At 26.6% G+C, this 25032-nt stretch overlaps 1 protein-coding gene across 1 annotated transcript; it reads left to right on the top strand.

The window, feature by feature from the left end:
- The first annotated feature begins 788 nt into the window (after window positions 1-788).
- On the top strand, window positions 789-24822 carry LOC135926846 (GATA zinc finger domain-containing protein 4-like). The gene is made up of 9 exons (XM_065462776.1): window positions 789-1041; window positions 1118-1213; window positions 6683-6742; window positions 6804-6913; window positions 7299-7366; window positions 7402-7873; window positions 22684-23026; window positions 23563-23738; window positions 24472-24822. Exons 1-9 carry the CDS (start codon window positions 789-791, stop codon window positions 24820-24822), a joined length of 1929 nt encoding a protein of 642 aa, XP_065318848.1.
- Window positions 24823-25032: the final 210 nt, after the last annotated feature.

Raw genomic sequence — 25032 nt, 5'->3', positions numbered from 1 at the left:
CTTTCCAAATAATATGTTTGAAGCTTTTATATTATAATTGTCTGCGCTATATGTATATATATAAAAAAGAATATTAAATTTTTTTTATTTATAAACATGTCAAAAAAGGACGAGTCTACTGTTCCTAATTTCCTTGGGGACATAGACATCTATATTGATAGAATCATAAGATATTTAAATAAAAATAAAATTAACGACAAAGCATACATTTTAACACAAAATCTTCCCGATAATGCAATCTATAAGTTCAGACGCCGATAATGATTTTGATTCAATAATAATAAAACTTAAAATTTTATATCCAAAAAAAACGTCAACACTAAAATTTTAGAATTTTATAAAGCAAGTCAATCTAAAGATGAAAAATTTATTGATTGCTAGAATTTGCCAACTAAACAAAGAGTGCAATTATTTAGATGACAGGGCAATAGAAAAAATTAAAATTTGTACCTTTTCTAAGGATATTAAGTATAAAATAAAAGATTTGGATAAAATTGATGAGATTATAAAAATAGGATGTGAGGCAGAAGACATCGATACTAATATTACTTTTGATAAAGTTAACTCTAAACCAGATACTTTAGATTTGGAGGACAAACTAAAAGATGAACTCGAGATAAAACGCATCTCGGATACCAGAAACCATCGTTACGGACAACGGCACTAATTTCACCAGCAAATTATTTAAAAAATTTTGTTATGATCACGGTATAAAGCAAGTACTAACATCAGCTTACCACCAACAATCAAATGAACAGGTGGAAAGGATGGTTAGGACATTCAACAGTATGAAACGCAATATGGAGGACAAGAACACAGTTGCTGATATAGCGCTAGAGAAGTTTTTGTTCAATTACAGAAACACACCTAATACGACTTACGGGCATTCCACCCACCAAATTAATGTTCAATCCATTATTTCTCCGAATAGGATCATTAACTCAGGGGATAAAGTATGGTTCAAAGTATTTGGCGAAAACAAATGGGATAAAGGTACTATCAAACGAAAGTATAGCGACCTTTTATATGAAGTGGACACAGGTGACCGCATCATAAGACATCTGGGTCAAATAAAAAAAGATCCAATGATACGACTAATATTAATGATCTCGTTCAGGAGGATTTCTTGAAGGGAAAGGATGCTGTCAGTACATCAACACCGTCTTATTCGATTATTGCCAAGACCGGTTCGAGCATCAAAAAAACCCGAGAGGTTTAAAGAGTTTATCATGTCCATAGATGAGACATATATAAGTCAGTACATAAAACACTTGGTGAAGTACCTAATAAATAGTACTTTCTACTAAAAAATATATTCAAACGCCAAACTAAAATATAAAGATAAATATAAAAGTAAAAATAAATTAAATACTAAAACGCAAAAATAAAAAAAAAGATGAAAACGCTAAAAATATTATATAATAATCTTGTTGATTTATCATCCTTTTATTATTCTAACATATCAATTCATTAATTATTCATACATTCCAACATCCTATTTAATAATAATAATTTTACAACTGGTGATAATGACGACAAGCCTACGTACTCGAAACGATATTAACAAACCAACGTGATAGAATCAAGCCAACGATTATAATGACTTATGAATGACTTTGAGGTTGATTTTTTTATATATTATAACTTGTTAAATTTAAATTGCTATTATTTTAACATAGCCTATTTAATAGATAATTTTAGCCTGTAACCTTGTTTTCATTTAAATTGTTTTTTTATAATACATATATATATACCTTATTTGATATTTAGTTTTTTAGTTATTTTTTAGTTAGTATATTTTATAATAAATAAATTTAAAATAAAGAAATTTTTGTATAACATTTTCCAATATTTCCACCATATTAGTTGAATGAAATGGAAGATATCAGGGGAGAAAATGTTCTTAATAGCTATAAGACAAATTTCCCATTCCCTAGATTTGAAAAATTTTTTAAAATAAATATATAACCAAAACTGGCTTCAAATTTATTTGTTTAAAATGTAAAAAAATATTTCCTCAAATCAATCCTGTTATAACCTCAAGAAACACCTAAAGTCTAAATTGTTCATGCCAATAGCTTTAAGGAAATGGAGAAACATCTAAATAATTTTGGTATAGGCGACTCTACATCCAAAAAGACTAATTCAAATCAAACCAAATTAATTAATAATACAAATGCAAATATTTCTCAGTAATTGGCTAAATCTATTTTATAATGATACAGTTTACGTTCAGCCAATGTCCTTGTTTGATAATACATCATTTACCATGATGATTAAAACTCTATCCCCTGGCAATTTTATGTCGCCAGACACTAATGAATAAAATAGCGATAACTTTAAAGTGATGAAAGATGCTCTAATAGTAGAGTTATCAGAGATATCATATGTATGTACCACGGCAGATAGTTGGACACATAACACAAGGTAAAAACTTATAAAATGCAACAAATTACCATAAATATTTATTTTTATTACATAAATTTTTTTTAATCTAAACTAACTATATTTTAATATTTATAAATGTTGATTTTTATATATTTACTATACAATAACATTTAAAAAAGTAGCTTAAAAGTAGCTAAAGCTACTTTTAAAAAATAGTAGCTAATAGCGCGCTACTTTTTTTGACAAATAGCGATAGCGGGCTAATTTTTTTGATAAATAGCGATAGCGGTAGCACGCTACTTTTAAAAGTATCGATTAACAACTCTGCTAAGATGTATGCTAACTTAAAAATCATTAACTAGTCCTGGCTTAACATCGAAAACACTGACAAATTCTGTAGTCATGGCAGCAATTTGCTTATCAATTGTTATAATATCTTTACTTGTTGTACTACGTATTGTAACTTGTCGTGGAATAAATATATTAAATAGTATCTGTGGTAGTCCAAACAGCGGTATGTCATTTGAATGGGTAACCACAATTGGTAATGATCTGCTTATCTTTTCAAGTTTCACTCTTACAATAGTTTCACCAAGGACGTCCAGCTAGCCGTAAACTCATAATGATTTTGTTGGTCCAAGTTTTGGTCTAATTTCATCCCAATATTGTTTTCCAATTACCGATTCTTATCATAATCAAATTCAATCGGTACTCCGTTTATCCTAACAGACAGCGTCTACATGACAAAATTTCCATTGGATGCAAACCCCCTTCAAAAACCTTTGCCCACCCCCTAAAAAATGGTGCCGCCTTCGGCGGCGGTGTTTTCCTATTATTATTTTCGCCTTTTTAGAGAATTTATAAAGGGTAACTTAAATTCTATCTCTACTACCTATATCGATATTTTGTGAATATAAAGAATTTATTTTTTAGATAATAAATTCAATTAAAACCTCCATTATTTACAATGAATTAATTCTTATGGCATTATAAGCTTGCTGAAATATCGAAACCTTATAAATTACATTTAAAAGGATAGCAGAAAGTTTTATTTGGAAAACAATGTGTGTGATTGTTTACAATATTTGGTCGATGAATTGTATTATAATAATTCTATAATAAAATTATTAATTTTTACAGCAATAAATTTTGTCCTATTTCATTTCAAAATTTAATAGATAGCCCCCCAAAAAATTTATCCTACCCCCCATTAAAGCAGCCTACCCCTCTCAAAAATAGGATGCAAACTGTTCCTACCCCTCCCGCTCATGTAGACGCTGCTAACAGATATCTTAGCACTGTTTCTACAAATTTGGAAGATATTATTAATTGAATCTTATGATTCATTGTTATCTTGATGCTTAACATGTAGCTTAGGTCCCTTACAGTATTTTGAATAGTGCTCTATCTTTTTACAATTGTAACATTTCACTCTTGATGTAAAAAATTGGAATGAGATGTGAATTCTTCCACATCGTGAACAGTTGTTCTTACCCATATCATTATTGTTAAATGTACTATTATCTCTGTACTTAAAATTATTATTATTATTGTAATAATTAAAATTTCCTTTTTCTTTAATATTATATGGGTACTTGATTCAAAGGATTTCCTTGATTATTTTCCAATTGCTCCTTAGGTTTATTTATTTTTTTTACGAGCATATTTGTAACTTCATCCTCAGCTGTTTCCACTGCCAAAGCCGTATTTAAAACTTGTTAAAAGCTAACCCTTTCACCCAGGTCATTTATTCCACCTGGAAATCTAGTGAAATATCTTACTCCAATGCAGCCATTTTAATTCAAGCCACCATCTGATCCCTCAATCTCCCATCAAGGTAAGATTCGAACTAACACTTTTGTGCCAATCTTATAAGGCGACCTGCAAACTTGCTTCGCCTTTCCCTCTTTCAATTCGAATAAACTTAATCCTAGAACTAAACAAAGTTGAAGTGGGCTTTAAAACTGCCTTACCAACTTCAATTATCTCCTCATAATTAAGTTCTTATAAGATTTTTTTTTATTGGTTTCTATATTTATTAATAACCCTTTTATCTCCAACACATCAGCTATTTAATATAATCTTGATAATTGTTTTATTTATCAAAATTATCAAATTTTACTTGTGTAATATTTATTGATCAAATTTGTTTTTTACTTAATTGCCATTATTCCCTTTTACTTAACATTCATTTTACCACTCTTATTAATTAAAATGTTTGATTCATCAATTTTACCAATTACAGAGTTGGTATCTCTTCTTTATTCATGAAATCATTCGTCGCCATTATAGTAAACTATATTACATATGACTTTATTGTTGCATTCATTAGAAAATGTATAATGTCAATCATCATGATAATATAATCCAAATAGAATGTAATATAAAATGCATGAACTATAATAATATCTTATATAGCATTTATCACAAGTAAGAATTTTATAATTTAGAATTAAATATATATTATAAAAACTTATAATTACCTATAATGTTTGGCTAATAAAACATAGCTTTTTCTAACATCTACTTTGCATTTGGGTAAATCAAACCAATAAAGCTGCCTCTATTTTTGGGTATCAACTCATATTCTAACTCTTTTAGTTGCAGGGGGTTTATTCCTTAGAAATTGTGAGCATATACTTGCTTTATTAGCTTCCAATCTGTAAATACATGACATTTATATCTTAACGCTAATTGTTTTTTTTAAAGTAGTGCTTAATTTTACAATCATTTCCCCCCTTTGCTAGAGGGTTAATGTTTGGAATGATCTTATATTCTCAAAATAATTTTAACATGATTATAATATATAATAAAATTACCATTTTTCTATTTAAAAAAGTTAAAAAATCACGAATAATTTTTTTCGATAATTTTTTTTTATTTATTCATTTATCCGATTAAAATAACGTTATTGTCATACAAAGGGACCTGAAAAATTCCACAATTATTCGATATTTCTCAATTAACCGATTCGCAATTATAAATGTAATTTAACATATGTCATAGTAATTTATATCAAAATCGCGATGTTTTTTCGCATTTAAAAGTGTTTGCACGTAAGCGATTTACAATTAAACTGTTTTGAATGTATTATAGTTAAACCATGCCCTGCACCTAATAATTATATAATTTATTATATCTTATATTTGAGAATTAAATTATATCTACAAATGATGATAACAGAGAACCATAAGGAAAACAACATTACAAAATTCAAGCAAAAAAATTAACTATAACAAGGCAGACCACGATGAAAAAGCTTTACTAACAAGAAATCATGTTAACGAATCAAGCTTGATAAAAAAGTCGCAAAGGAATTATAAAGGAAGGAATGATGAGATTGCATTAACAATTTACATTTTTGATTATTCACATACTTATGTTTATTTGTGTTCTTTTAAAAAATATTTGTCCAAAAATCCTCATAGCTTATTCGGTTCAATGATAACATCATACCACATTCAAATGCACTTAAGCTACCATTCTTCACTTCACATATAAATTCTTCTTTTACATCATAAACATATATAATAGAATTCTTACACATTTTTTTGGCAATCATGCCCTAACCTTCTTCAAATCCCTTGGTAAAAAAATCCGCGCCATCACTGGTGACCAGTGCCGTAGACACGGGGTGGGCAGAGGGGGCCCCCCCCAAAAAAAATAATTTTTGGCCCCCAAACCTGGCCCCCAGAAAAAATCTTTGGCCCCCAAAAATTTTTCTGCCCCCCCCCCCCCCAATTTGAAATTTTTTTTTAGAATTGATTATTTTTATATTTTTAAAATAAATTTTGAATATTTATTCTACAAACATGTCTAGTTTGTAAATTTTTTTCTATCCTGTTTTATTTTTATTTTTACCCAATATTAAATTATCATTCATTCATTTTTTTTTCATTTGTTTTTGTTGTGTATAACATTCTCTATAGGTATCACATTTATATTATAATATATAACCAGTTATTTTATTTTACAGCGTTTATTTTAAAATTATGAAGAAACAATCAGTTATTAACTCTTATTTTAAGTTAAAGTTAAACAAATGTCAAGCAACATCACCTCTACAAACTACTAGTAATACTACATCAGAAATTTCAGAAACTGATTCTTCTCATAGTTAGTATAAATTTATATTATTATTTCATGACTTATATGATATTGATATAGCGCATATATTATTATTTCATATATATTTATTTTATATAAGATAAGAGATAGACATTTATTATTAATATTATCATTTTTGTATAATAATTTTAATTATTAAAATAAATATATTCACTCATATTTCAAGATATGAATGAAGCTAATAATCTAGAAAATGATCCTCACTACACTCAAGAGGAGGAAGATGGTAAATAGTTTAAAATTTAACCCAAATTTTTCTATTTATATATTTTTGACAATATCAATAGGAGTAGGAGATTATGGTGTTTCATTATTACATTTTGATTTTAAAAAAAATAAAGACGAAGAAGAGACTCAATCATCTTCATCTAGCAGCTCAGTCTCTCATTGTCAAGAGGCAACTATTAATTGATTTATAAATATAAAAATATTATATTTTTTTGTTAATCTTTAAAGATATAATTTTTATGACCTTTTTCTAGTTTTTAATACTGAATATCTATAATTTTACTGATCAACTTTACTGATAATCTTCATCAGGGTTGGGCACTACAGTATAGCAAATACTTGTATGTTAAATACAAGATAAATTTTGTGTTTGTTCATTTTCAGCATGCCCTTCCTTCGCCCATCCTGATGACCATTATTATTTATGACCCTTTCCCTCATTACAATTTATTTTATAATATTTTTAGTGTCAAAAAAGTCCTCGGTTCAATTCAAATCCCAGGTGACCTTAGCCAGAATAAATCAAATCAAATTAAACAATTACGCGAAAAAAGATATTTATGAAAGGCAAAGATCATTTCAAAAATCATGATATAGAGGCCGAGACTGGTTGGAGTATAGTGTAAAAGCTGACGCTGCCTTTTGTTTTCCATGTAGGAAATACTTGTGTAATCCAAGTGATAAATTTGGACAAACGGGATTCAGAAATTGGAAAAATGCGTTAGCTGCCAAGAAGGGACTGCTAAAACACGAGAGCTCAAAAGCTCATTTAAAATCAATTACAATATGGCATGATAAAAATCAAAATATAAACAAAGGTACAGAAATAACTAAAATGTTGGGAGGTGATCAAATTAATCGTAATCAATATTATATTAAATCAATATTTGATTTGATGCTATTTCTTAGCATACAAGAGCTACCTTTCCGTGGGACTGGTTCAACAAATATTACGGATGCTACAAAAGATGAAAACATAATTTATTCTTCTGAGATATTTATAGCAATGTTTTCCTACACCATTCAAAAAGACCCTGAATTAAATAAAATTATGAAATTTATACCCCAAAATGCCCAGTTTACATCACCACAGATTCAAAACGAAGTAATATCCATTATGACAGATATGGTACTTGAAAATATTTCAGACAAATATAATAAAAGCGAGATGCCTTTTTTTTGTCTTAAGGCTGATGAGACAAGATGCTTCAGGTTGTGAAAACCTGAGCATAATAATTCGCTATATTTTTTTCTGGAGAAATCCAAGAAAATTTAATAGGAATCATTAATTTAGAGTGTCTTTCTGCTGAAAGTATTACAGATTGCATTTTAAAGCAACTTAATGATCTAAATATTAATTCAGCTAATATAATAAGCCAGGCATATGATGGTGCAAACGTTATGCCTGGCCGAAATGAAGGAGTGCAAACACTTCTTCAAAAAAAATTAATAAAAATGTTTCTTTTATACATTGCTACAACCACAAGTTGCATCTTGTGGTTCAAAATTGGTATAATAATATTGTTATTATTTCTAATTTTTTTAATTTATCAAATGCATTGCATAATTTTTTCAGGCGTTTTAACGTATCCTGTAAATATACAGGCACACCCTTAGGAGACTTTTAGACCAGAGGTGGACTGGTCATTTGGAAACATCTCTCATTATTTATGAGAATTTTGAGGCTATTGGTGAAGTATTATTTTACTTTTCTAATAGAACTCTTAATTCAGAGGTTTCAATTCATGATTCAGTCGAAGCCTCTGGTCTTTTATCTCAATGTATTAATATAAATTACATTATATTAGCCATCATAATTTATGAGATATTAATTACAATAGATCTACTAAATAAGTATCTACAATCAGTAAGTACTAATCTAGTGGATGCTAAAAATTGTATTGATTCTACTATCAATATATTAAAAAATAAAAGAAGTGATAATTCTTTTGCTTTGATTATGATTAAGGCTGAAAAACTTTTATCAAAATTTAATCTTACTCCCCAAAAATCATCACGGGTACGTAAAACGCCTAAAAATTTCCAAGATTTTTTAGTTGATAGCAAACTAGAATTCGATTGTGAAAAAGACTCCAATTGGAGTTCTTTAAAAAGGATATATTATGAAATTATAGATAACTTTGTGGATCGTTTTTTAGACCGATTTACAGAAGATGATTTTAATCTTTTAATACATTGTCCCCCCTTGACCCTAATTATTTTTTATCAGATAAATGGCCCCATTAAAATCCCTGTTAAACTTAAATATGGAAACACTGCATCATGAAATGAAGATAGCAAAAGGATTGCTAGCTTCGGAAGCTAAAGAAAATCATAATTTTGAAAATATCTTACATATTATGTATAAAAAATATATAATCATGCATTTAAAGAATTATATAATGCTACTCAGCAGCGATAATCATTGGGATATCAACGGCTTCTTGTGAGGCCTCGTTCTCTACATTAAAGGGAGTTTTATCGAGCAGTAGAGAGTCTATGAAGGATAAACGTAAACAAAATTTAGTATTAATGGCGTATGAAAAAAGAATAAAGCAGAATTTATCTTTTAGTTCCTTTATATTAAAATTTAAAAATAAAAATCGCCGTATTCTATTATAGTAATATTTTGTTTTGTATATGCATATTATAGTATTATTTTGTTTTGTATATTCAAATTATAGTATTATTTTGTTATTAAATTTTTAATAAAAATAGGAAAAAATTTATATGAATGCGTAATTATTTGTTTGATTTTAAAAAAATAGTCCCCCCCCCCCAAGTAAGCACTTGGCCCCCCTAAGTGAAAATTCCTGGCTACGGCCCTGCTGGTGACCCACAGGAAGGTTTCTTCTCAGACAGCGCATATCTGTTGATATATGCAGATCTAACTGCATTGCCATCCACGGCTCTCTTTCTTGACCTCCTCCCACCCAACATACAATTTACTATACAAATTATTTTTTTTATTTCTTTTATTATACAGTTTTTTATATTGATTTTATACAACATGACATTTTTAATATATATTTTTAAATTACGTATATATGTTTACTTTTAACGTTCATAATAAATTGGTTATTATCTTTAAAAAAAAATCTTCTATTTAATATTACACTTCTTACATAATTAATACTGTGAAAATTATATACTATAAAAACTCTTCCAGTAAAACGCTATTTAATAACTTACATAATTTACCAATACAACTCTAAAACTAATAAATTTTCAACTCCAAATTTTATTCGCCATCTAAATATAAAACTAATAAGAAAAAAGAAAAATTGTTAAGAAGTCAATATAATTATAAAATCTCGCCCCTTTTATACTTTTTTGGGACAAAGAAATCACCAGTTCTACACGTGATACATAAAATCAAGCGACTTTTTGAAATTTTGACCTTAAAATAATTGTAAGTGCTTGAATATTTCTTAATATATCGATGAATTGGTACACAATAAAGCGGTGAGGTAAAAAAGGAAGAGAACGAGTTTATCGAACCAAATAGAGTGATGGAATAAGATCGACGATCAAATGCGATAAATTATTTTGTATTACCAAGAAAAAGAGCAGAAGAGGTGGTTTTTAAAAAAAAAAATCAAGAACTGACTGTGTAATGGATATAGATTATCAACTTGCGAAAAAAGAAATTATGGGAATGAAAACTCGATGAATACTACGGAGGCAAGTCATTAGGGGGGGATTCCCCCTATAGCAAATTTGACTTTTTTCATAAATATCATTTTAAGCTAATAAAATTTTTACCCCCCCCCCCCCCCCCAATCAAAATTTTACAAATATTTGATTATCAATTTTCTAACATATTATTCAAAAATATTAATAAAATAGAAAAATTTTTAGTCAAAGAGATTGAAATCAAACGGTAATTTTTTTAATATTATATATAATTATTTTATTAAATTCAAAATTATTAATGAGTTAAAATTAATAAGTATTTATAATTTTTTTAATATTTTTCATTTTTACTTTCATTTTGTAGAACAGAAGAAATAGAAATAAAAAAGTTAAATAAGGCTAAGCATGAAAAAAAGTAATGTGTCGTCAGAAGCGATATCATTATTGAATTCAATGGATCAATCAGAGTTTATCATTGCTGCTAGTTGCATCAATAAATTATTTTCCTAAAGCTAACTACTTTGTAGAAATTTACAAATACCAAATTTAGATTTGGTTCAGGTTATTGATTTGGCGGAAAATTAATATGAACAGGTAGATACAATAAGAGTGAATGTAGATAAATATTTTCATAATATTTATCTAGAAGTTGAATCGAATGCTAAATTTTATGATATAACACTAATTAAACCTCGCTAGCACCTAGGCAATTATTGAGATGTAAAATAAATATTGGCTCAACTGAAGAATATTACAGGGTTTCCTATTCAAAAAAGGAAAAGTCCCAATCAAAAAAAAAAGGTTTCAATCATAAAAAAAGTCCAATCAAAAAAGGAAAAGGGTCAATCATAAAAGGAAAATATCCATTCAAAAAAATCGTAATTTTTTAAATTTTTTTAAAAAAAATTATAAATTTTTTAATTTTTATTTATTTTTGTCATTCCTTCTTTTTTATTTCTAACTTTTTGCGATTTTTTTACTTTATTTGTATCTTTTCTCAATTTATTTTTCTTCTCATTTTTGATATTTCTTTTGTATTTTTAAAAATAATTTATACAGGGTTTTCCATTCAAAAAAGGAAAAGTCCCAAACAAAAAAAAGTTTCAATCATAAAGGAAAAGGTTTAATCAAAAAAGTAAAAGGTCCAAACAAAAAAGGAAAATTCCCAAAAAGAAAGGAAAAAGTCCGATCAAAAAAAGAAAAGTGTCAAACAAAAAAGTAAAAGGTTCAATCAAAAAAGGAATAGGTCCAATAAAAAAAACAAAAGTTTCAATCGAAAAAGGAAAATTCCCAAAAGAAAAGGAAAAGTATCAATTAAAAAAGGAAAATTCCCATTCAAAAAAGGAAAATCGTAATATTTTTAAATTTTTTTAAAAAAATTTATAAATTATAAATTTTTCATTTTTCTTAAATTTTTATTTATTTTTGTCGTCATTCCTTCTTATTTTATTTCTAACTTTTTGCGATTTCTTTACTTTATTTGTATCTTTTCTCAATTTATTTTTCTTACTATATTTTTTCTCAATTTTTTTCTTCTCATTTTTGATAATTCTTTTGTATTTTTTAAAATAATTTATACATTTAGGTTCATTTTTTAACAATTCTTTACGTTTTTTTCATCATACATATGTCGTAGTTTATAAAAGGATCATACAGGGTTTCCCATTCAAAAAAGGAAAAGTTTAAATCATAAAAGGAGAAGGTCCGATCAAAATAGGAAAAGGCCCGATCAAAATACGAAAAGTGTCAAACAAAAAAGGAAAAGTGTCAATCGAAAAAGGAAAATTCCCATTCAAAAAAGGAAAATCGTAATTTTTTTAAATTTTTTTAAAAAAAATTATTAATTTTTCAATTTTTCTTAAATTTTTATTTATTTTTGTCATTCCTTCTTATTTTATTTCTAACTTTTTGCGATTTCTTTACTTTATTTGTATCTTTTTTCTATTTATTTTTGTCATTCCTTCTTATTTTATTTCTAACTTTTTGCGATTTCTTTACTTTATTTGTATCTTTTCTCAATTTATTTTTCCTACTATAATTTTTCTCAATTTTCTTCTTCTCATTTTTGAAAATTCTTTTGTATTTTTAAAAATAATTTATAAATTTAGGTCCATTTTTTAACAATTCTTTACGTTTTTTTTTCATCATACATATGTCGTAATTTTTAAAAGGATCATAACTATCCGGGATCTTCACAGGATTCAAAGGGATCCCTTTATATTTTCAATTTTTTAAAGGATAAAGAATTATACGACATTATAACGTTTGAACCATGATATAGAAGAATCTTATTTTAAAAAGCGTTTTTCGCGCGTTTCGTTTTTTAATTTAATTGTTATTCATTAATTTTCAATGTTGTTTTTAATATGATATGTCTAACATAGGGTATCAATCGATAGCTAATCAAAAGATCTATTCAACTGGAAGTCAAACTCTCCCCCATAATGGGCTGGTCTAGGTCTTGGGGGGTCAGAAATATTTTTATCTAAACAAAATATCGATATGGGTATCAAATAAAAGCTAAATTTAATATGGTTTGACTGAAAGTCTTCATTCTTGGTTTGGATGGGTATGACTTGGTCTGGGTGTGGAGAGGGGGTGTATGGAGGGGGGATGTAATAATAATTTTTTTTATGGGTATCAAATAAAAGATAATAAAAATTTTTTTTATTTTAATAATAATAATCAGGGTGGGTCTAGGTCTTGGGGGGGGAGGGGGGGTCAGGAATATTTTTCTCACCACAAAATATGGATATGGGTATCAAATAAAAGCTAATTTACAGGGTTTCCCATCCAAAAAAGGAAAAGTCCCAATCAAAAAAGGAAAAGGTTCAATCAAAAAAGGAAAAGTGCAAAGGTTAAGGAAAAAGTCCAATCAAAAAAGGAAAAGTGTCAAACAAAAAAGGAAAAGGTTCAATCAAAAAAGGAAAAGTGTCAAACAAAAAAGGAAAAGGTCCAAACAAAAAAGAAAAGTGTCAAACAAAAAAGGAAAAGGTCCAATCAAAAAAGGAAAAGTGTCAATCGAAAAAGGAAAATTCCCAAAAGAAAAGGAAAAGGGTCAATCAAAAAAGGAAAATTCCCATTCAAAAAAGGAAAATCGTAATTTTTTAAAAAAAATATATAAACTTTTCAATTTTTCTTAAATTATATTTATTTTTTGTCATTCCTTTTTATTCCTAACTTTTTGCAATTTCTCTACTTTATTTGTATCTTTTCTCAATTTATTTTTCTTAGTATATCTTTTCTCTATTTCTTTTCTTCTCAATTTTGATAATTCTTTTTTAAAATTATATTATTTTTTTTGGCAGACTATTTTTTATATACATATTTATAATTACAATATTAAATTAATCATTTGGTTATAATAAATAAGTTTGAACTGTAATACCAAACGATATGTAAATTAATAAAATATAATCATTTTAAAATTCTTATATTTTTAAAATTTTAATATATTCAAAACGCATTTATTCTCTTTGGCAAGTAAATAATTATTTTGTAATTTAATTATCTTTTAAACTATTTTGATTTATGAAAAATTAAAGCAAATGAGGTAAATTTTATAATCTTTTTCACTTCCATTTGTTGAGTATATTTTTTAAAAATAAATTTTTTTGTTTTAAAAAATAAAATTATGAAGATATGGTCAAAAGGGGAAAAAATATTAAGAAACAAAAGCTCTAATAATTGACGCGTTAAAAAAAGATAATATCAAAAATATAGCATCATGTTTTAAAGTAAGCTATAAGACAGTGACAAATATTAAATACTCTCATCTCAAAAATGGAATAAAATATAGCTTACCCATAGGAGGTTCACGCGCACGCAAGAAATAAAATAAAGAGCAGGAAGAATATATATTAAATTGTATAAATTTTGATTGCACTTTATTCTTAAAAAGGTTATGTGAAATCATTAAAGAAAGATATGATGTGGAAATATCAAAAAATACGGTATCAAGGTTACTCTCAGGATTTAGGTACAGCTTTAAAAGAGTATCATTACGTTCAGTTAGAGAAAATAACGAATCAAATATAGAGATTCGCAAAGAATACGCGAATTAGTTTGTAGATGTTGCATATATGAAGGAAAAATTAAAAATATATAATAACTTGAACTTCAGTGATCGGAAACCTATGGTCAAGCTTTTTTTCATATTTTCTTTTAAGCATATTATATCTGAGCAATCAGATTTATTGATTTGTATATGAGCTTCTATTTCACTGCTAAATAATAACCCTAAGTTTATTATAGATCTTTTTTGGGAGGAAAGAAATCCCACCGACTCTCGGAATGGATTTAATACTGCTTAAAGCTCATCTATCATATCCTTTTAATTATTAAAGAGTTTTAAAAGTTGTTTTCCTATTTTATTTAGAACATTATTTATAGGAATTTTGTTTACAGCGAATACTTTCTAGCATAATTAATATGCTATGCCAGCGGGTAGGGCAATTTATTTTTAAAGTTTTTGCATTAATTGGATTGGTTGGTGCAATGCCATTTCTATTATCCGATTCATCAGACATATCAAAATGATCATCAAGGTATAGATCAGAATCATCAATATCCAAGATATTGCCTGTCTCATAAATTGACTGCAGACATTTACCATGTTCAGCCTCAATTTCACATTCCAAATCAGCTACTCGATATCTGAGGGCTGAAATAATTTCTCGAATTTTTTTAAGAGAATATCAATCTTGGTAACTTTTTTTATGCCATCAACTGTAACCAAATTATGAAATCCATGCCCTAAGCATAAATGATGCTCATAATCTCCTAATATGACGCTTCTTTTGACATTGGCCCCAGCATCAGTTATCATTTGTATTATTTTGGCTTTTAAATGGAACTCCTCTTCAATACTATCAATATCAGATAATATTGTTTTCCCAGTATGCTTTTGAGTCACATTTCTAGGTGAGGTAAAATATTTTAAAAATCAAAATTTTCATCTAAATGATGAAGACTTATCATATAATTTCGACGCTTAAAATGATCGGTCCACAAATCAAAAGTGATAGAACAAAATTTTGGTCCAGAGTCAATCAAATTTAAAACATGTGCCTTCATAGATAAATAAACATCGTCTAGTGCACCCCGACTAATGGTTGTCCTATTTGCAATTCTGACGAGGAATCAATTATCTTATATTTCTAATTTTTGAATAATTTATTTTTTAATAATCATTTTATATAAATTTCCTTTAGAAAGTCTGTCATTCTTTTATTGTTTATAGAATCAAATGGCATTAAATCTAAGCAGACATCATAACATAATTTCGCCCTATTAGATTTCATATTTATTTTAAACATTAAAAATATATCTAAAAACATTAAAATAGTTAGGGCTAGAATGAAACAAATTATAAATTAGATATAGTTTTAACTTTCAAAATAAAGCTTTACATAATTAATTTAATAAATTGTATATTTTTTTTAAATTTCTAATTTGCTTTTATTAAAATGATATAATTTTTAAATTACAAGAAAAATAAATTGAGAAAAGATACAAATAAAGTAAAGAAATTGCAAAAAGTTAGAAATAAAATAAGAAGGAATGACAAAAATAAATGTAAATTTAAGAAAAATCGAAAAATTTATAATTTTTTTTGAAAAATTTATAATTTTTTTTAAAAAATTTAAAAACATTAACGATGTTCCTTTTTTGAATGGGAATTTTCCTTTTTTGATTGATACTTTTCCTTTTCTTTTGGGAATTTTCCTTTTTCGATTGACACTTTTCTTTTTTGATTGAACCTTTTCCTTTTTTGTTTGACACTTTTCCTTTTTTGATTGAACCTTTACCTTTTTTGTTTGACACTTTTCCTTTTTTGATCGGACTTTTTCCTTTCTTTTTGGGTCCTTTTTTTGATTGACACTTTTCCTTTTTTGTTTGGACCTTTTCCTTTTTTGATTGAACATTTTCCTTTTATGATTGACCCTTTTCCTTTTATGATTGAAATTTTTCCTTTTTTGATTGGGACTCTTGAATGGGAAACCCTGTAATATAGAAAATTTGAAAAATATTATATAGTATCGAATATTAAACTGAATTAATCAATTCCAAAATACAATAAAGTGCTAACAAAATAATTTAATGAAATATATTGTGAAGTAGCGGGCCTTAGGTAATGTAGTATGAGTAGTTCAGTCAGTCCTTGTGTGCATATGAGTGCCATAGTAAATTAATTTATTAAAAGCTTTATTTAAACTTGAGAATTACAACATTTATTAATTACCAATAAAAAAATTACACATAAAAAATATTAATTTTAACAAGTAAAGAAAATTAATTAATTGTAATTTATAAACTAAAAATATAAGAACCGGATAGACATAAAAATTATTCCTTTCTAGGGAAAATAAAGGGCGCAATTATAAATTAAAATAAAATTGGCGCAAAGTGAAAAAAAGAACGTTTTTGCGAAGGAGTTGTGTTAATTTTATCTTACATAATTGGGGGTAAAACCAACCCCCCTATACTTTTAAGAAATCTAATTATAGTTCCGGAATCCGGATTCAGAATGATCTCCAGGACCTAACTATATAATTTATAATTAATGAAAACTTACTTAGGAATCCAAAATGAAAAATATTTGAAAAATACAAAAGCCATATTTTTTAATTTTAATTTAATTAAATCTTAACGAAAGGGACTATAACTTTAAATTTACATTAATATTGTATCATCTGAAGAGCAAAGTAACCTAGATATTGAATTTGCAACGACCATTCAAATTTTCTATTTTCCATAACTCAATGTGTGTATTGGAAGAAATTATTTTAATCTTTATATCCTATATTTTAAAGTGAATAAGAATGGAATAATAAATGGTAATCGAAAGATTATATAATATAAATTTGACCCTCTAAGGGATGGGTGAACAAATATAAGAGGGGAATGCATTATAAATATTAGGCAAGCCTCATATTTTATAACGAATCAGAGATCAAAATTAGTAGCAAAGGCCTAAAATATATAAATTCAAAATATTCTTTCATCATCTCAAAATAGAATTTTAAAAAAATAAGGTTAGGAAAGTAGTTATTTTAATAGCAATTATGAGATAAACCACTTCAGCAAATGACAAATTGTTCGATTTTAGAGCACAAGCTCTGATCTGGAATATTTTTATCGAGGATAAACAAATTAATTGAAATTATCTTATTTGTTGTTTTTAATACTTGGAAAAAAATCAGTATTTACCAGTAAAATAAAGAAAATTTCCCGTTTTTTCCTATTTTTCCGGACGGTACCAGTTGGTTTTAGAAAAAAAATATAATATTTGCTGGATTTGAACGCAGAAATATCAGATAGGCAAGCATGCTCTTATAGACATAGCCATAGACGTCTATTGAATATTAAGATTTTTATAATATATTATAACCAAATGTGGTAGCCTAGATTTCAATAAAAATAAAATACTAATTGGTTCAACACTGCCTTTGGTAGTAAATAATATCAACCAATAAAAGCAATGTTTGAGTTTATAACAAAACTAGATGCTAACCTATCAGGAATGACGGCGAATCAGAATTTTCTTCTTTATACAATAATCAGACAAATTTTAGTAAAAACAGATGAACCTAAAGAAGGATTTTATCTTGTCAAAACTTGTGATCCAAGTCATTAAATCAAATTTCCATTGCCTTATTAACTCCTTCCCCTCTTAATTGTGTTTCTGTAATATAATGTTACTAATTTTTTATTACTTATGCATGTTTTATTTTATATGTTAAATTTCTAAAAGTTATTGCATTTTGTGGAAAAAAACTTACATTTCATTATCACGACCAATATTAGCTTTTATTAATAAGACAAAACTTTTTTTTTAAATTTATTAAAACATTTTGATTATAAAAGTAAAATGAACAAAATAGAAGATGAGTAAAATGTTTTTAGTGCATTTCCATACTTCATAATTTTAATTTAGGCTTATATTATATTGTTTTAAATATTAGGAATAAAAGATTAAGATTTTTCTAACATTATTTTAAGAATATTTGGGAAATTTAATATATTTAAAAAAACCATGCATAAAAATAAATATAATGCATAGATAATGATAAAAATCTATTTAACATGGACATGATATGTATAATCTTTAATAATTATGTGATACACATTATTTATTTTGGGAAAAATTCAATTTTTGGCTGGAATAAAAGATATTGCTTTGGTTATAATTTCTAATAATGTGTTTTAAAATCTTATATTTTAAATATGGTTCAAAAATGTTAATGCCCCATCGCAAATTTGACTGTTTTTATAAATATCATTTTAAGCTAATAAAAATTTTACCCTCCACCCCCTACCCCCCCCCCCCCCTCAATCAAAATTTTACAAATATTTGAATATCAATTTTCCAACATAACACTTATTTTTTATAAATAAATTTTATTAAAATTTACTTTCCTTGTTAACATTATTCAAAAATATTAATAAAATGGAAAAATATTAAGTTCAAAGAGATTGAAATCAAATGGTAATTTATTTTATTATTATTTAAATTCAAAATTATTAGTAAGTTAGAATTAATAAGTATTTTTAATATTAATTATTAATAAATATATATAATTTTTTAAATATTTTATTATTACTTCGATTTTGTAGAACAGAAGAAGAAATAGAAATACAAAAGTTAAATAAGGCTGAGCATGAAAAAAAGTAATGTGTCATCAGAAGCGATATCATTATGAATTCAATTGATCAATCAGAGTTTATCATTGCTGCTAGTTGCATCAATAAATTATTTTCCTATAGCTCACTACTTTGTAGAAATTTACAAAAACCAAATTTAGATTTGGTTCAGGTTATTGATTTGGCGGAAAATATATATATGAAAAGAATGAATGTAGATGAATATTTTCATAATATTTATATAGACGTTGAATCGAAGGCTAAATTTTATGATATAACACTAATTAAACCTCGTCTAGCACCTGGGCAATTATTGGGGTGTAAAATAAATATTGGCTCAACTTAAGAATATTATAAAATATCCACTTTCATCCCATTCTTAGATACTTTTTTATCGCAAATAAAAGTACGGTTTTTAGATAAAAAACAAGTCTTTAGCAATCTTCAAGTTTTAATACCCAAAGATCCATCTTCGTTTTCTAATGCCACTATTGGCAAAATTAAATATTTAGCAAAATTTTATTCCTATGATATTGATACTGAAATAAATTTAATCAGTGAATTTGAATTGAGATAAATATTTAATAAGTTTAGCTATTTTACCTGAGCATGCTATTGATGCGTTCAATCGGTGTAAAGAAACCTTGGCTCAAATTCCTAATATTTTGAAGCTGTTTTATATCCTACCATGTTTGCCTATTATAACATGTACGAATGATAGGACTTTCCAAATTAAGAAGGTTGAAAATATATTTATGAAGTACTAATTCCGAATCTCGGCTAAATGGGTTAGCTCTGTTAAATATCCACAGAGATTTGGTCCCAAAGACAAACAATTCTTGATGAATTGGCAACATTCCCACGAAAATTAAAAATCGCATTATAATTATAGTATTTAATAAAAAAATTTGTATAATATTGTATTTGATAAGAAGTTTAAAAAAACATGTTTTTTTTAATTATTTCTTGTCAATATTTTATAGTGTTGTTAAACACCTTGTTTTGAGTCGATTTTTAAAAACGGCTAACTCAGTTATTTATCCAGAAAAATATAATGCAAGCCTGAAAATTTTGCTCATAGAAGGAGCAAAGGTCTATATAGTATCGAAATTTCAAGGTTTAATTTATATTTTTCTGGTGAAAATATTGAGTTAGCCGTTTTTAAAAATCAGCTCAAAACGAGCCGTTTAACAACATTAATATTTTATACACACTACTATTAGTATTATAAATAAAAAAATTATATTATACTTATATTGTATGTTTAAGCTGAGGCTAGTTTTTAAAGCAAATTTTATAAAAAAAATGACATTAAACTTTATTTCAACTTTACATTTAAAAAACTTTATTAAATATAATATACCTTACTAAAAATAATAAAAAATAGGCTTGAAATATCCATGCACGAATTAGTAAATAATAGTTACAAATAGAAATATAATTATTATTAAATTATGAATAATTAAATGGAATAGCTAAAACATAAGACCCGGCCGAAGGCCGGGGGAAAGCTGGGATAAAGGGGGTTTGGGGGCGAAGCCCTCAAAAATCCTCCCCCCCCCATAAGAAAATCCTGGATACGCCACTGGGATGGTTTCTATAATAGAAGCAGCATTGAAGGATTTTATTCTTTGAAGAATATCGTCTTAAATTACCCTAATCATTGTTCTGTATGCTAATTAAAAATAATAATATAAGTATTGCTGAATTGGTATCAAGGTTGTCGTCTAAAATAATTTTCCATATTTTATTCATTAGCGAATATTAGGACATAAGAAGTAATCAATAATCATAGGCGCATAAGGTGTAATCCAAGTAAACGAAATAAGTATGACACATGATAAATCTTTCATAATACACAATATATAATCTCTAAAGTTTAACAAAAATGTTCTTTATATAACCATTAAAAAAAAATTAATAATCATAAAAAAAATAATCAATTATTCAGTTACGCAAAACGAAAAATAAAATGTTCTTCGTTTTAAAATTAAATTTAACATAAGTGATAAAATAATAAAAAATGTAAATTGTAAATTGTAACGATAATATAAACAAATTTTTTTAAGTTAAGAAATAAAAATCTTTTTTTATTATTGCTGTTAGGTATAAAATAAATATCTTTGAAATAAAACGAATACTTATATCTAACATCCCACCCTCCAAAGAAATCCGGCCTAGGTTCTCCTTGGACAAAAGTCTTCTAATGTTCTTGATCTTGTATGCAAGTTGCTCAAATCGTTGCTTAACGGTTTGCCTGTTGTCCATTTTGTTTAACACGTTATGTCATCGGCTTGATCATTACGTTTTGTTTCTTCGTAGTTATGTTCTTTAATAAGCGGCGGTCATACTCAGTTGTTATTATCATCATTGTTTATTATCATTAGTGTAGTGTTGTTAATTAGTTTGTTGTGTAAAACCCTGTTATGAATTCAAATTCAACTTAAATTTATTCAAATAATATTTTTATTTTTGTTATGAATTCAAATTCAACTTATATTACTTTTTATTTTTCGTAACCTTACTTTTTGTTTTTTTTGTTTAATCATATATATTATAATTTTATATAGTATATATATAGCATGTTTAAAAAAGAAAAGAAGCAGTTAATAATAATAAAATATATTTTTACTTACTTGCACGTTTATCATGATTCTCTTCATGGTGGTACATGTTTGGCATAAAAAACTCGCCTTATGGAAATTTTTTTAAAAATAAAATTTTTTTTTCTCTGTAAATATGAATAACAAAAAATCATAAAACGATACAAATAATTTCTATATAAAGAAGGAAAAAATAAGGTAAAATCATTTTGATATTATTTCTATCATGTTTGCTTTTAAATTCATCAACATTCCTTATGAAATTTCCATTTACGATATATTGTTCGATTTGACTTATAACTGTGATGTACACCACTCTAGAATACGGGGTACTGACGATGTATTATTTGAGTTCGTGAACCTCAGAGATATGATAAATTGTTTTGAGTCATTAAATGGCAAACATTATGTGTATAACGAGTCAGAATTTATAGAATTAAATTGTATGTTTGTTAAAATATAAATTGTTAAAATATAAAATGTTATAATTATCAATACATATGATTTACTAATAAAACATGGAAATAAAACCAGAGTTTATACATAAAATTCCTAAATTAGTTGGACCACTTACTGAGATTTACTTAGACAGAATATTAAGTTATTTTTCGACCAGCACATTATCGGACTTTATTAAAATAAATACTTTGCTTAATAATTTATCAGTCGAGGTTTTTGACAATATTAAATCAATTTGTTCTGATACCGACATACTAGATCTTAAAATTGTGACTAAAAAATTAACTTACCTTTTACCTGTGCAAGATAAAAACACTTTAATTAATAAATTTAATTTATTACAGCAGAACTCGTCTGAGAGTTTCATGCTGTGGTACATAAGAGTATCGAAACTGCATAAAAAATGTAATTTTTCGGACGACAGTAGATTAAAAGAAAAATTATGTACATCTACCTTAAATGACAAGATAAAATATAAATTTTGTAAAATTATTAGCTTAGCATTAAATGAGATGGTGGAGTTAGGGATTAAGTTAGACAGCATCAGCGATAAGTCAGATGTTGATAATATAAGTTATATGAATAACGACAAAAGACCGATAAAGATAAAAACTTTAACAATAAAAATAGAAACGACAACAATAATTATTTTAGACCTGATAATAATTTTAGAAATAATTATGATAATAGAAATAGAAATGGGAATTACAATAATAATTTTAGATACAATGATAGGAATTACGGTAATAATAATTCGAGATACCACGATAATTATAACAACTATAACTATAATAACTATCGCTATAACAATAATAATCAATCTAATTATGGTAGAAATAATACATGGTATGATAATAATCAAAGAAAACAGATCGAATACGGTGATGGAAATCGTAACAATTACCAATCTTATTACAACAATTCAAATAATTATAGAGGTAATGACAATTAGTGAAGGTCAACGTTCCGGTCCTATCGGTCTTAGAGCGGGACCGGACCGATTGTCGGACCGATCTTTTTGTTAAGGACCGTAGTCCGGACCGGTCTTTTTATTTTTAACGCTCCGGACCGCGGTCCGGACCGGTCTTTTATTAATATTTAAGTTTACTTTACTATTCAATTAATATAATTTTTTTGTATATTTTATTTTATGATATTTTTCTAGAGGAGTTATTTTAGATTTTGTTAATTTTTTTTTTACAGTATGAAAACCATAAGTTTGTCCAAGAAACATTTTACTTATAGTCCTAATAAAAAACAGAATATGTGTTCACTGTAATACCAAATTTAACATATCGTCAGCAACAAGTAACAAAAAAATTGTTTATAATTTTTTAAGCAATAAATTAATCAAAATAAGCAGTATTATTATTAAAATATTTTGGTTGTTATTTATATATCTATTTTTCTTAAGAAACTGTCTGAATAATTCATTGTCAAAATAATTTAACCTTATTCTTAATAAAATAATTAGGTACCTTAAACAGACATTTGATAAAACATAAAATTTATACTTCTAATAATGAAAATATCTCAAAAACACAATCTACTCTTAATTTAAATATGCCCTCCACAAGTACAAAATCACTTTCTTCAATACCATTGGATAAATTCCAAACAGATCATATGAACCAACTCATAATAAAATGGGTAATAATGGACTCTCTGCCAATGAAGACTTTTGAAAGTTCAGGTCTTCATAATTTAATCAAATATTTAAACTCAACTGTTACAATTTGGTCAAGAAACAAAGTTAAAAATTTTTACACAGCTAATTTTGAGAAACTAAGAAATTCTCTAAAAGATATTTTAAAAAAAATAATTCTTTAATAAGCTTTACCACAGATATGTGGAGCAATATAAATAAAATTTCATTTTTAGCCATTACTTCACACTATATTGATTCTTACATTAAAAAATATTTTACTTGATATAAATCATATCCCATTTCCTCTTACTTCTGAAGAAATATCCTTAGCATTAAAAGAAGTAATTGATGTATATCAATTGGAGGAGAATATACTGGCCTGTACTACAGATAATACCAATAACATCCTAAAAAGCATGGATATTTTGCAGAATATTTATAAGGAACAAAAATTTAAAGGCTTTAGATGCTGTGCCCATATTCTAAACCTAATATCTCAAGAAGGTTTATCATATATTACAACTATCCTAGAAAAGTGTAGAGACATAGCCTTTTCTATAAATAAATCACCCAAAATAAATCAAGCATATGTACAAATATGTGAAAATAAGGGTATTACAAAATTTAAAATCCCTTCTGATATCCCTATTAGATGGAATAGCTCCTTTTTAATGATGAATATATGAGGTATTTACATTTTTATCCAATTATTTTTAAAAAATATTTAATTTTTAGAACATGGATGCTATAGCAGAAGTACTTTTTTTGAATTACAAACAATTTAAAGGGGTTTTCTTTACTGAGTGTGAAAAAGAAGACCTTAAAGAGGCTGTAGATTTTCTAAGGCCCTTCTATAAAACCACACTTGATTTATCAGGATCCAAATATCCTACAGTTGGGATTTCCATGTATATGGAGAATATAAATAATGAAATTTTAAATAATATAAAAAAGGATAATAACAATACAAGAAAAGAAATTCTTAATAACATGCGGGTTAAAATGCAGAAATATCTCAAAGAATTATTTTGCTATGATTCATATGTCTCCTCAACATTATTCGATCCGAGATTAAAACAAGTTTAAATGCCTAATACTCTTAATAGAATTGAGTATATGACCAAATTTTCAAAATATTTAAGGAAAATAGAAAATAAAAAAAATACAGGAATAACGGATTCTCAGGTATATTTTTAATATTTATTTATTAAATCCTAGTTTTCAAACATTTGTGCCAGGAGGAAATCAATGAATTTAGTTTTGTAGAAAGAATTTTATCCCAAAAAAGAAATTAAG

Source organism: Gordionus sp. m RMFG-2023, chromosome 3 (genome assembly GCF_954871325.1).
Source record: "Gordionus sp. m RMFG-2023 chromosome 3, tfGorSpeb1-WG-v2, whole genome shotgun sequence".
In the NCBI taxonomy this organism is placed as follows: domain Eukaryota; kingdom Metazoa; phylum Nematomorpha; class Gordioida; order Chordodea; family Parachordodidae; genus Gordionus; species Gordionus sp. m RMFG-2023.
The sequence above is the reverse complement of the archived record's forward strand: the minus strand, read 5'-3'. Positions and strand labels throughout refer to the sequence as shown.

Bases quoted from the DNA above. Each gene is read 5' to 3' on its own strand.
- LOC135926846 (XM_065462776.1), top strand. From the start codon at position 789: ATGAAACGCAATATGGAGGACAAGAACACAGTTGCTGATATAGCGCTA. The intron at 7,874-22,683 runs GTACTTGAAAAT...TAACGACAAAAG, and splicing joins TATCCATTATGACAGATATG to ACCGATAAAGATAAAAACTT. The intron at 23,739-24,471 runs GTAATAATGGAC...TTTAATTTTTAG, and splicing joins ACCAACTCATAATAAAATGG to AACATGGATGCTATAGCAGA.